This window comes from Plectropomus leopardus, chromosome 15, assembly GCF_008729295.1.
Source record: "Plectropomus leopardus isolate mb chromosome 15, YSFRI_Pleo_2.0, whole genome shotgun sequence".
NCBI classification, from domain to species: Eukaryota; Metazoa; Chordata; class Actinopteri; order Perciformes; family Serranidae; genus Plectropomus; species Plectropomus leopardus.
This window is the reverse complement of record NC_056477.1, coordinates 30255460-30267611: the sequence shown is the minus strand read 5'-3', so window position 1 is coordinate 30267611 and position 12152 is coordinate 30255460. Positions and strand designations below refer to the sequence as shown.

The window sequence follows — 12152 nt, the reverse complement described above, 5'->3', positions numbered from 1 at the left end:
GAAACAGTATATATTATATATATATATATATATATATATATATATATATATATATATATATATATATATATATATATATATATAGGTGCAATTTGCAGGACAAATTCTTATAAAAGGCATCTGAATGCACAACACACAAACAAACCTGATGTCCATCCAGGTTCTAAAGGGTTAATCAGCAGGTGCTGGAACTATTGGCTCTCCTGCTGGCAAACAAAATGCAAACTAACACAGAGAAACGAACCCACTCATACATACACACACACACACACACACTAGTTCTTGGTGAGATTGTCCAAAGGCTTGGTTGTGTTAAAAGGTGGGAAATTTAAGAATAACATTGAAGATACTGAGAGTTACAGAACCTGAAGGAAAATTAAAGCCTAAAAACAAACACAGCGGTATCATCCCCACCACAGCAAAGGGCTCCGACTGTGACACGCTGCTATCTGCTAAAAAGGAAGGGGTGGGGGTGCTGCTGGTGACCTTATTATCCCTGTTGGGATCAGACTAAGAATACCCTCCCTGTTAGCTGTCCCTGGTCAGGTTTCATACGGGGACAAACCAAAGGCCACAGCATGTCATTCTGATCCTTTGAGAGGTGCCGGTGTCTGAAGGTTAACACCAACACTAGAAAAAAAGCACCTGTTTATTTTTCAACAAACCTCCAAATAAAAAAAAGAAATCCATAATAGAAACCAGGAAATGATTGATGACAAATTTAAAAGTATCTCTTTAAGCCCTAAACCCCTACATTTTAGAGCAAGAAATAAGCCATTAGACGCAAAGTTTTTTTTAATTCACTTTTCTAGGGAAGACGCACTTAATGTAAGACCATAGGTGTACATCATGGGAGTATATGTGGGGGACATGCCCCCCTCAATATTTGAAACGTGCATTTGTCTCTAAAGAAATGTCCGCCATATGATCGTTGTGCTGCGTAGCCTAGGCAAGTGGCCGGGGCCATTTGGAGCATTTGTTTGGTTGCTTTGCAGTTACATATCCATAGTTGGCAATGGGGTTTCTGTGAAATTTTGTTAATTTAAATTATCTAAAACACATCAAAAACACAAATACACAAATCTGTCCTTATAACTTATAACTTATAACTCGGAAGATGCACAGACAAAACACAATGCACGTTTTTTTTCCCACAAATGCAACATGCTTACATTATTAGCACAATGACATTTCACATTGCAAATATTTGCCTTCTGACTAGCGGCCTGTCCTGTACTTATGTGACACCATTCTAAATCAGACACAAGACTTAAAATGCTATTGTGTGAGGTCTTTTTTTATTTTTCTATTTTATTTATTTATTTTTTTAACACAGAGGTTGCACTATAGGGCCACAGCGCATATACCATCCCTGCATTTTTACACAGAACCAACCAATGGCAGCATCATTCTGCTCCAGTGTCTGTTATATGGAGGCCGATCTCGTCCTCTGCTTGGAGGGTAAGGAGCTCCTGAACCTCATTGTTTTCCCAGTTTGCAGACAATTACGGCCACTGTTGTTGTTGTTTTTCACTAGCAAGGACCACACCTCAATCGGAATTAATTTTAACAATTTATTGACGTGAATGTAGATTTGGTATAAACATTGATGTTGGATTATTGGAATGGATGGTTGAGTGCGGTGTGGGGAAGCTTCGGTGGGAATCCGCCGTGGCTCCCGGGCACGACAGATCCCCAAAAGCGTGCATTATATGAGAGAGGAAAAAGCCGATTTGAGATCTCTTAGGTCGGAACGGATGTAACGGTGATAAGCTTGGGAGGACCATCTGCCCATGATCTGAATAAAGTGTTCCGGTATACCGCTGCGGGAAGCCGAGGTGGCAGCTTCGATTCTGAAAGAATGTCCGGAGTAATTCATGGGAGAGATGCCTGACACGGGACCTGATGGAAATGTTGGTGGAACCGGAAGCCGGTAACCACCTGGCCGGATTCAGATGCAAACAGAGGGTCATCTTGGGATTTGCTTTGTGATGTCCACACGGCGCTCCAGCGCTCATCGCTCGACATCGGGCCGCCGAGCCGGCAGAGTCGAGACAACGGCGGGAGGCCGTCACCATCCTCCGCTGCGATGGAGTAGGAGAACCGCAGCGGCGCAGGGCTGCACGGGGGCGACCGCGTCCTCTTCTTTCCGCTGAGGGTGGCGGACCAGGAGATGCAGAGGAACCATCGGCCGAGCCGTACATCTGGATGGTGAGCAGAGAGGAGCCGGGTGGAACATGGACCATGGAGGCAACCGAGGGGCCGGCGGCCGGTTGCACTGCTGAAGTCGGCATCTCCGGCACGGATGCGGCAGAGAAGTTGTCGGCGTCGGACCCTGAGGACGCCTGCACGGCCAGATGGAGACGGCGAGGGCATCCGTCACAGCTTCGACCGAAGGTTATCATCCGATGGGGACAGAGAGACAGAATCCATAATGGGGGCGAGTGAGCGAACCGCAGCCGACTGAGAGCGAAACGCTACGTGGTGTGTCAGTACGCGCTTGTGCAGAATAACGAGAACGAAAGGGGGAGATCGGGTTAGGAGGATATTTAAGCCGGAAGAGGCGCGGTTGAGGTGCGGTAGAGGTGTGGTCCTGCTCCTGAAACTCTGCTATAAAGCTTCACTTAATTAATTAATTAGCTGCAGAGGTAACAGCTATTTTTTAAATCTCCCGCAGTGGGTTGCATACTCACATTGTAAAAACCTCATGCCCATGGTCATGCCTTTCCAGCTTTACATTTTGCACAGACCTTGTTTCGGGGCTGTGACTACCTCCGTTCCTGACTTAGAGCTGAGACAACTCTGCCCCTCCTTTCCATGATTGGACATTTTATAAAAAATGTGAAGGTGACATAACAGCGTGATATTCCTGCAGTGTAAATGGGGCTATCAACTTCACCATTGATTGCTTCTAATCTGTAAAATAAAAGTTAACAAAAGCTTTGTCTCCAGTTTACAGCTTGGTTGTCAGCTTATACCTCATTCCCACCACAATCAGCAGGTGGACGCAAGTTTTTTAAACAGGGGTAAACCCGCTAAATGTCTGAATGTCTCACTGCCACATTTACCACTGGAGGGCAACTTTCTGTCTGCTGGCATGTGTGTGTGCGTGCATACGTCCGTGTGTGCGTTGTCTTTTTGGTGAGTTGGTGTGACCTCACGAACAGGCAAGAGAACAGGTGAACAGTAGACAGCAGCAGGAACAGATGTCTTAGAAAACTTTTCAGTGCTTTCTTCATGTTATTTATCTCTGTATTTGGATTGGTGTTTTAGCTGCTTTGGTGGACATGAACAATAATGACTGAAGGCGCATCATTGTATCTCGCCAACAGCTGAAATTAGCTTGTTTACCCAGGTGTTGCATTCCCATCAATGCTAATCGGAGGCCATGTCTACTGCAGAGTCATTTGACCCTGGTGTGAATGCCAATCGTACGCATTCCCATAGCATTAAAGAGCCAGATCTTAGCGGGTGTTACCGGGTTTATTGTGCAGTGGAAATGAGGCTTTAGAAAATAAACAGGTCTGCATTGCAACAACTTGTAATGAAGCTTTTAGAGAGGTGCACATCAGACTTCGCGTCTACTCTTTAGACTGTAGGGATGACATAACAGCTCCCTAACAGTAAAGCCAAAACATCTGGATCACCCCCTGGTGTCTGACTGCAGTATAAGTCATAAAGCACGCCCCTCTATGTTAGTGAATGGAGCCGTATCCAGGATATTTGGGCTTCATTTCTGTACAGTGGAGTTAAGTGAGGACATGTCATCTATATTTATATACCATCTATGGAGCCAACACATACAATGAACAAATGAACTCATTTTTGCCTTGAGATGAGTGATTTGTGTACATAAATGAGCACCACCTAACATTAACCCTTAGGGCCCACTTTGATATTACACACACTTATCGCACTGCTGATAAAATGCGCTTTTTAAAATCAAGGTAGAAAAAATATACATTAATATGATTTTCTACGTTCACCACTTTTTTTTTTTTTACTCACACCTGTCCTAATCATCAATGTCAAATATTTGTTAATTGTTGGAATGTTAACCCTTTAAATGCCAGGTTTTTGTCATGATGCCACTATGTTTCAGATTAAAAAAACCCCACAAAAATTTAAGTATTTTCAATAAACTTCATGCTAATGCTAATGCTACTTGCTAAGTAGATAATTAATATGATGATTATCACAGTCTAGGGTATGTCAATAATTAGCAGTGACATTGGTTTTTTTTTTTATACATTATTTTTTGTGCAGTGCCAAATACTTACATTCTTATTGTTCTGTACACAAAATGCACTTTTCAACATCAGGCCATAAAAAATATTAGACATTAACATGATTTCTTCTTTTATTGAGTTTATTGTTTTTTTAACCAACATCAGCCCTAATCATAAATATGAAATATATCTTAATAAAAAAAGAAGGTTTCTGTCATGATGTCAATTCATTCAATTCATTGATTAGCAACGTTGATTGAGACAATGCACCTTGTGGAAATAGCATGTATTTTCTCCATATGCCAAAAAATAAATTAAAAAAAGGCATCATCAGATGGAAAATAGTATAAATGACGAATTCCAAGGTAAAAGCCCAGAATGCACCCAGAAATAATATAATTCATGTTTACTGTATATGCTTTGATGGCTGTGGGATCAAAAATTTTAGTGGGTTTCAATGGCACATTTTTGCACTTAACGGTATCAATGTAAGAATTTAGTTTCCTTAGACTTATTGTAGGACTTATTGTAGGAGCTGAGCTGGAAATTCCAAGACTGAACAAAGATACTCAATCTTGCCAAAATTTGCATTAAAACAGCCAAAATTAGCAAAAAGTGAACAATGAAAGGCATGTAAAATGCACCAAACATGCATCAAGGGTTAAACATGTTGTACTGAATCCAATTTGCTCTTTAAGATGAGATTGTCCGTGGTCAGACAACTGTTACTGTTTATGTCAAATATAACTGGTACTGACATCGTGTTGTCCTGGATGTACCTTCAACGTATTATTTAACTTAATTATGATAATCTGAGAGCATAGGTAAGTCACGTGTCTTACAGGTGTGGTACAGGTGCTATCAGACTGAGCTCAGAAGTATTAACACACAGCTCAGTACGTATGCACAGAAGATTACACTCCTCAGCAAACTGCTGTGTGTCTTTTCAAGGTTTCACAAATGGGCCCAAAGCACGTATGTACCAAACAAGAGTTTAATATCAGTATTTAATGTACATTTATTACACATTTTAAATAAATATTCCATCCTTAAAATTATTTTACACATCCTCAAATAAAAATATATTTATATATGTATAAAAACAAACATTCAGTGGGCAACGAGAACACAAGAGGGTAAGGGTGAGGGGGAGCGGGCGTGTCGGGTGCCTTACACACTGCATTTTGTACACATCAATATTACAGTCAGAACCTGTGATTATCAAATGTAGCTGCCACATTGTTCCATCACTGTGTGAGAGCGACACAGAACCATCCCAGTCAGGATGCTTAAAACACTGCAGTGTTACCGCCACACGCTTCTGCAACGTTTACCCAACGCACAGTGTGTGACAGTTTGTGTGTGTGAATGCAGCGTTCCTGGCAGTGCGGTCAATCAGGGCCCTTCAAGTCTCCTTGAGCAGCAGGCGAGAGTCCAAAAACAGACTCCACTGGTCAAATGAAATAAAAAACAACAACACAGTGCACTCTACTAAGAGTCTCGATAAGTCAGACAGTTAGTGATGTGCATCTACAAACACACAGGTCAGTACTAAGTCTGGAGTACAAAAATAAATTCTCATGTTTTTGTCTATGTACAGCTTTTTTTTGAGAAAAATAGAAAACAACCTACATATTAAGATATAGTAATGCTCAGTATAAAAATGTCTTTAGAGGTTTTGCAGGAGAGCGGAGGAGTGTGCCGGCTGCTGGGAATTTGGTCAGTCTGTCAGTTTCTCCTCTTTCTTTCTGTCTTTTCTCTCGCTCCCCTTCTCAGCGCTCTGATGAGTAGCGTGTGCGTTTAGTCCTTTGACTGAAAGGGTAGTGGATGAAGTCAAAGGGGCGGTGGTGGCTGGAGTGGGCGGGCTGCTGCCCCTTCGGCAGCCTCTTCATGAAATGGACCTCGCGCTGGTGCTGGCGCGTACGCGAACCTTTCCGTGGCCTCCCACGGCGGGTGAAGGCCATGTACCAGCCCTCATAGCGGGCGTTCCTCAGCGCCGTGTAGTTGTTTTCAAGAACGATCTCTGTGAAGATACAGTCGCGGCCTTGTCCGTTCTTCTGCAGAAAGACAAAAACACAGAAACACAGTTAGTGGGAATGTTCAGAGAAGATTTACAGATGGCAAATATCAGATGTATAAAGGCTTCCCTGTGCAGCCTGTCCCCTGCACACACACACACACACACACACACACACACACAGAGCCCTCCCCTCATACATGCGGCATATGCTACAGTCATTACAGATCAGAGAGAGGGGGATGACAGTAAGCGATGACTCCTCTCCCCCCTCAGCAAACATCCAGCAGCCCTTGCGGGTCAGTAGCTGCAGGACGGATCCTCCAGCCATAAAGCCTTAATCAGCCCCCAAGTGTCACTTTCACCTCTGGTTTGATCTCCTGTTGCACTGTGGTTAAATTTAACCGAGCAGCTCTTCTTCAATTGAATCAATAGATCCTTAAATACTCCTCCCCAGTGGTGTGCAGTGACAGTGCACAGCTGGCTGAAGTGTGACCTCCAGTCGCTGATATCACCGAGTGAAAAACACGATCCACCGACTGTACAGTAAGGTCAGCTCAAACAGCTTTCACTGGACTTGGACGCAGCACGAGCCTACTGTAACAAGCAGTGTGTTAAAAATAGTCATCGTACACCCAAAAGACACACTCTCTGTTCATTCTTTCTCTTCACACACACACAAACACACACACACTGGGGCTGGGGCAGGCTGTGACTGGGCCGGTAGCTCGGGGCAGATGGTGTACGAGGCAGGGTGCTTGGTGGGTGGAGGGGAGTGTGTGTGTTTGGGGGGGGGGGGGGTAAGGGAGGCTGGCAGCTCTGTTTATTAGCCGTCACAGTGAGAGAGGGGCACTGAGATAACACACACCTACACACTCACAGAACAGCAAAGAATAAACATCCAGGACACTAACTAACTAAACCCCAGCCTGGAAACTCTAATTAACACACCACATATATAATTATCCCAAAAACACACTGTGTACTTGATAAAGACCACCTTACCCAACACATTAGATTACCGTACATAACACTTGATTGCATTGCGCATTGTGTTGTGCGTTGTGTTGAAAGTTTCATTTTGCACGTTGTGAGTTATGCGTTACATTAAGATGTGTTATGTTGCACTGCGTTGTGTTGCGTCACATTAAATTTTATCTCAAGATACAGTCTGCAGGTTGGAATATATACATAAACACATGTATGTGTTTGTGTTTGTGTTTGTGTGCGCGCGCTGTAATCTTCTTATTCTTAACAAATTCCTTGTAAAGACTTCTATGTTTTGGCCTGTTGATGGCTCTCAGCTCTGAGCCCATTGGTTCCTTCTGAAGATGTAAATTTTTTAAAAATTTACATTGATAAAAAAAGGTTTAGTAATTTCCTAAAAGTGCTGATCACCCCAGTTTTTAACAGATGGACAGATGGAAGTAAATAGTGACTTTGTTTGAGACTATTTTTGTGAAGAGCTGGTTGTTTTGGGGTTGGTTGCAGCCATTCAATGGGATTCGTTGATATCAGAAAAATATAGAATAGAACCAATGGTATTACTTAAACTAATTAGTGTGTATCTTAGGTAACTTTTGGAACTATTTTATGAGAGATTCATGTTTTCCTATGCTGTGCAGTGATATCTAACTGAACACACCATGAAAATAGTCCAGGCTCATTCAGAATGGTGTTCATATACTGATACTGTGAACCTGACCTGTATTCACACAAACCTTATATTCTTAGATGCATCTTCAGATTTCTATAGAGCTTCTATACCTTATTTTTTCACATCTCGCAAAATGCACTCATAGATGCCAACACGGAGTCCCAGAGTGACACACTGAGGACAAATGAGTGATTTTGATTTTCTGCTCTCAGAAATTTGCCTTGAGGTTTTCCTTTACAAAAAGCCCCCAGGACAAACTCAAAATCCTCCTCTAACCTCTCATTGTTTCTGCTTCAGACCAGCTTTTCTCCTCACCTTGCCGATGAGCTTTCCCCTCTTGTTCATGCAGATGTAGAAGCCTGTCTCAGCTCCCTTGATGCGCACTCGGCTCCCAAATGTGTCCGTCTCCACAATGAGTTTAGCTAAATAAATGAAACAGAAAGAGTTTTGTTTTTAGCAACAATAGCTGAGAACAGGGGGGTTGTTAAAAAAAAATATTAACGTGTCTTTTTGGGTCTGAAATATTCCGAAAACATTCAAAGCTGAATGATTGACTTTTCAGTGCGAATGCATGTGTGAGCGGACATAAAAGCATCGACAACACACGCAGAAAAGCTTGAGTGTGCTTCCAAGCATGCAAACTCTCTTTCCACACACACACACACACACACACACACACACACACACACACACAAAACCTTTGGGACCATTCCTGGGGATTTATGCAAGCTGAAATTCTTGCAAAATGATAAAACCACGTGTCTTTTGATTCTTTGAAAGCTAAAGAGGCAACCCTGGCAGGCTCATCAAGAATTCCTTTTCAAATAAATCTGCATTGACCTCACACATAAAGCTCCACATTTATCTCTATATCCAGAAACATACTGAAAGACACAGGACATATAGACAGTTCGCAGAGCATGACTTTATGTGATGTTGCTTTTCAGCAAGATAAAAAACAATTATTATTTGACTTTTTGCAGAATGACAGATGAGTTTCATCGTCAGTTCATTCAGTGTGTGTGTGTACACTGCGGTGATTTGAAGTTCTCATAGATATTTCTCCAGAACATTCAAAGCCAAGAGCAGATGACCTCTTATAAAAACCATTTTTTAATCCACATTGTCTCATAAAAATGGTTCCATGGCGTCGACCACAGGGTTACTGAGGTCACACACCCACTGACTAACCACTACACGTCTGAGAGTTAGAGCTGTGGTGAGCTGAGTGACAGGCAGAGTCAGAGACAGTCGTGGGAGACACACACGCACACATTCTCTCTTTCACACTTTCTCATTTCATAGAGAATGACTCCAGTATGAACCTGCTTGCACACTTTTTTTTATGTGCATACAATTACATCCTGCAACATTTGATCCCATTTGCAGAAAGCACAACATTATCTACAGATTTTTTTCAGTGGAGTTCCCATATACAACAAAAATTTGTAGGCCAGAGTGGCTGCAAAGCTCGGCAAGGCCCGTTCGGTTCAGGCTGGACGGAGCGGGGTTGAAGGTGGGGGTGGAGGAGGGGAGAGGGGAGCTATGCAGGAAATGTTCGGAAGGTAGAAGTAGGATGACTTCTAATGGCTCTTCCAGATCTGCGGGATCTCTGGAGGATCACCTCCAGCACCATCTACAATCCAGTGGACAGTTTCTCTGCACTCGGAGTTGCTCCAGCAGCACAGGGAAGAAGCACAAATGGTGCAAAGAAGAGCAATTCAACAGTTTGCTTAAAAGGCTTCAAGATAATGTTGATGATAAGAGCGTTTCACTTTTGTCTGGAAATTTCATCATCTTGAAACATGCCAGAAATAGACAAATTTGAATGCCTGAGTGAACGGGGGGAAAAATCTAAATCTGAAGTATTTAAACATTTGAGCCACAAGCAAATTGGCTTGTTTTGTTTTGAGGGGAAAAGGAAATGAGCAACTTGTTAAGAAGTGTTCTGGCTATTGTAATAAATTAATAGATTTAGACAATCATTTTTAAAAACAAGGGAAAATGTTCCAAAACTACACCTATTATTATCTTAATAATTCATTTTAAAAATATTTCAGAAAATTATTATTTTTTAAGAACATTTTTTCCCCCAAGTCAATTCCTTGTCGATTTGATTTTGCTTTTTTTCCGCTCTAAGTTTTTCTCCTCATGTTTTTGAAAGAAACATGCTCAGGTTTTAAAGGGCTAATTGTGTTAGAATACTGGCCTTGAGCCATGTTAACAAAAAATACTGGGAATGATTTTGGTCAAAAAAGAAATGTAGATGTCAAAATAAATCTCGAAAAATATGTTTTAAAACTAGTGTGAAATAATAATAATAATAATAATAATAATAATAATAATAATAATAATAAATTGAATTGCAAGATTGTGTAAATTTGCAAGGCCAGATCAAAATCTAATAAGGGCAGATTTTTTTCTTTTCTTTTTTTTAATTTGAATTGTATACCGAAATTCAGTCCAGCGCAGAAAACATGATATTTCCGAGGCTGAAAGGACAATTAAAGATTTATGTTTGGGTCAAGAGGTATAAAGGGAAAAATAAACAATACTTGAAATAAATCCAGATTATCATTTCTTTGCAGTTTCAACACCAAAAATATATAGTATTGTAAACTCCACAAAAAAGGGGAAAAAAGCGAAATAAACTCAAACATTGGGATGACCCCGGCGGGTTTCACAGGAGGGTTTTTGGCTCCCACAGAGGGTCTCGGTGTTCGTATTAAATTGCAGGGCTTCTCTTACCGTGCACATCTCCATCGTCGGCCATGGCGTTGATCTTCTTGTTGGGCAGGACCTGCACGTGCTTGCCGCTGGTCCGGCTGTACAGCTGGTAGATCCGGATCAACCGGCGGCTCACGCGGTCCGTCACTTTGCTCTGCTCGCTTACATGCTGCGTGAAATTAGGCGGGGACTGATTGGTTACCTGTCAGAAATTAGATGTCATCACAATCATCAGTATGTGTACACCTGTCTTTATTTTATGTGTTAATTTACGCACATAAATCGCGCAAAAATAACCAGAGTTAAATAGGCTAATAATTAAAAAACAAAAAGAAAGAAAAAAAAAACAGGAGCAGAGAAGCCAATTGTGTGTCTTTGGGTCACTGTAGGAAATGACTGAGGCTCCTAAACACAGAGGAAAGATTTCCAAACGCAACAACAGCTTGTTGTTGTTTTTCCCAGAGTGACAAGTGTAACAAGTTCCAGGAAAACTGCTGCCAAATCAAATTAACAGCTTCCAAAACAGACGCGCGGTGTGATTACAGGTTGTGCGTACAGGAGAATGCGCGCCACATCGCACAAACACGTTGGATAAATCAGCTAACAGAGCTTTAACTTTATGCAAAAAAAAAAAAAAAAAAAAAAAAAAAAAAGTCAGTATTTCAATTCACTTGGATGTCTGTCTCCGCCGAGCTTCGCTGTGATGGAATGACTGCTGCTGATGGAAACATTGGCCCTGGTCACTTTTAAACCCCACGACATTTTTCACAAGACTCGCAAGCATTTCCCGATGCCCCGATGCCCCGTCTGTGCCCACGCGTCCCGTGCCAGGGCCGGTATGTTCATCAGCAACCTGCCAGCAGGCCGCGCGCCCCCGCTGTCCGGCGCACCGTGGGAGCCATCCGATATTGTTGTATCACATAATGTTATGATGATCCTTCACCTTTCCTCCTCGCGCTGTTACTGCGCCGCGCATCGCGAGCTCCGACTGCCATATGCTTCATAATAAAACAAAAACGGAACACTCTAAAACATGCATATGAAAGTAAATGAAAGCAGGGACATACCTGAGCATAGTAGCAAAACGCGAATAAGTGTAGACACCTGCAGAGAGAGAGAGAGAGAGAATAACATGCGTAAAGTTACTGGCGTGGAGGAGGAATAACTGCGTAAAAAGAGGACGTGGAGGAGAAGCACTCACAGATAGCTGAGTCTGGATGGGATGGGTCGCATTTTGGATAAATGTAAAACGATCTTCCAGTAAATTCTGAGGAGGGTCCCTCCAGAGTCCAGCGGGTTACAAACCAGAGTCCAAAGATTTTATCGAAATCCACAAGAAAAAAAAAAGTCAGAGAGGCTCATGGGCGCACGGCACGCACATTCCCCAAATAAATGTCCAGAACAGGCCAAGCTCAAAAAATGGCAATGACTAATTATGATTTTTCATTCACATTAATTAAGATCTGTTTGTCACAAGGCTGCGCAATAAGTGCACTTGCAGAAGCGGAGCTGTGCGTCAGAG

The 12152-nt window shown here is 42.2% G+C and overlaps 1 protein-coding gene across 1 annotated transcript; it reads right to left on the bottom strand.

Annotated features, from left to right (window-relative positions):
• Nucleotides 1–5211: 5211 nt before the first annotated feature.
• Nucleotides 5212–12076, bottom strand: fgf8a (fibroblast growth factor 8a). Its single transcript, XM_042502285.1, has 5 exons — nt 11832–12076; nt 11698–11734; nt 10652–10832; nt 8219–8325; nt 5212–6286 (listed from the first exon to the last, which is right to left on the bottom strand). Exons 1-5 carry the CDS (start codon nt 11861–11863, stop codon nt 6002–6004), a joined length of 642 nt encoding a protein of 213 aa, XP_042358219.1. The 5' UTR covers nt 11864–12076; the 3' UTR covers nt 5212–6001.
• Nucleotides 12077–12152: the final 76 nt, after the last annotated feature.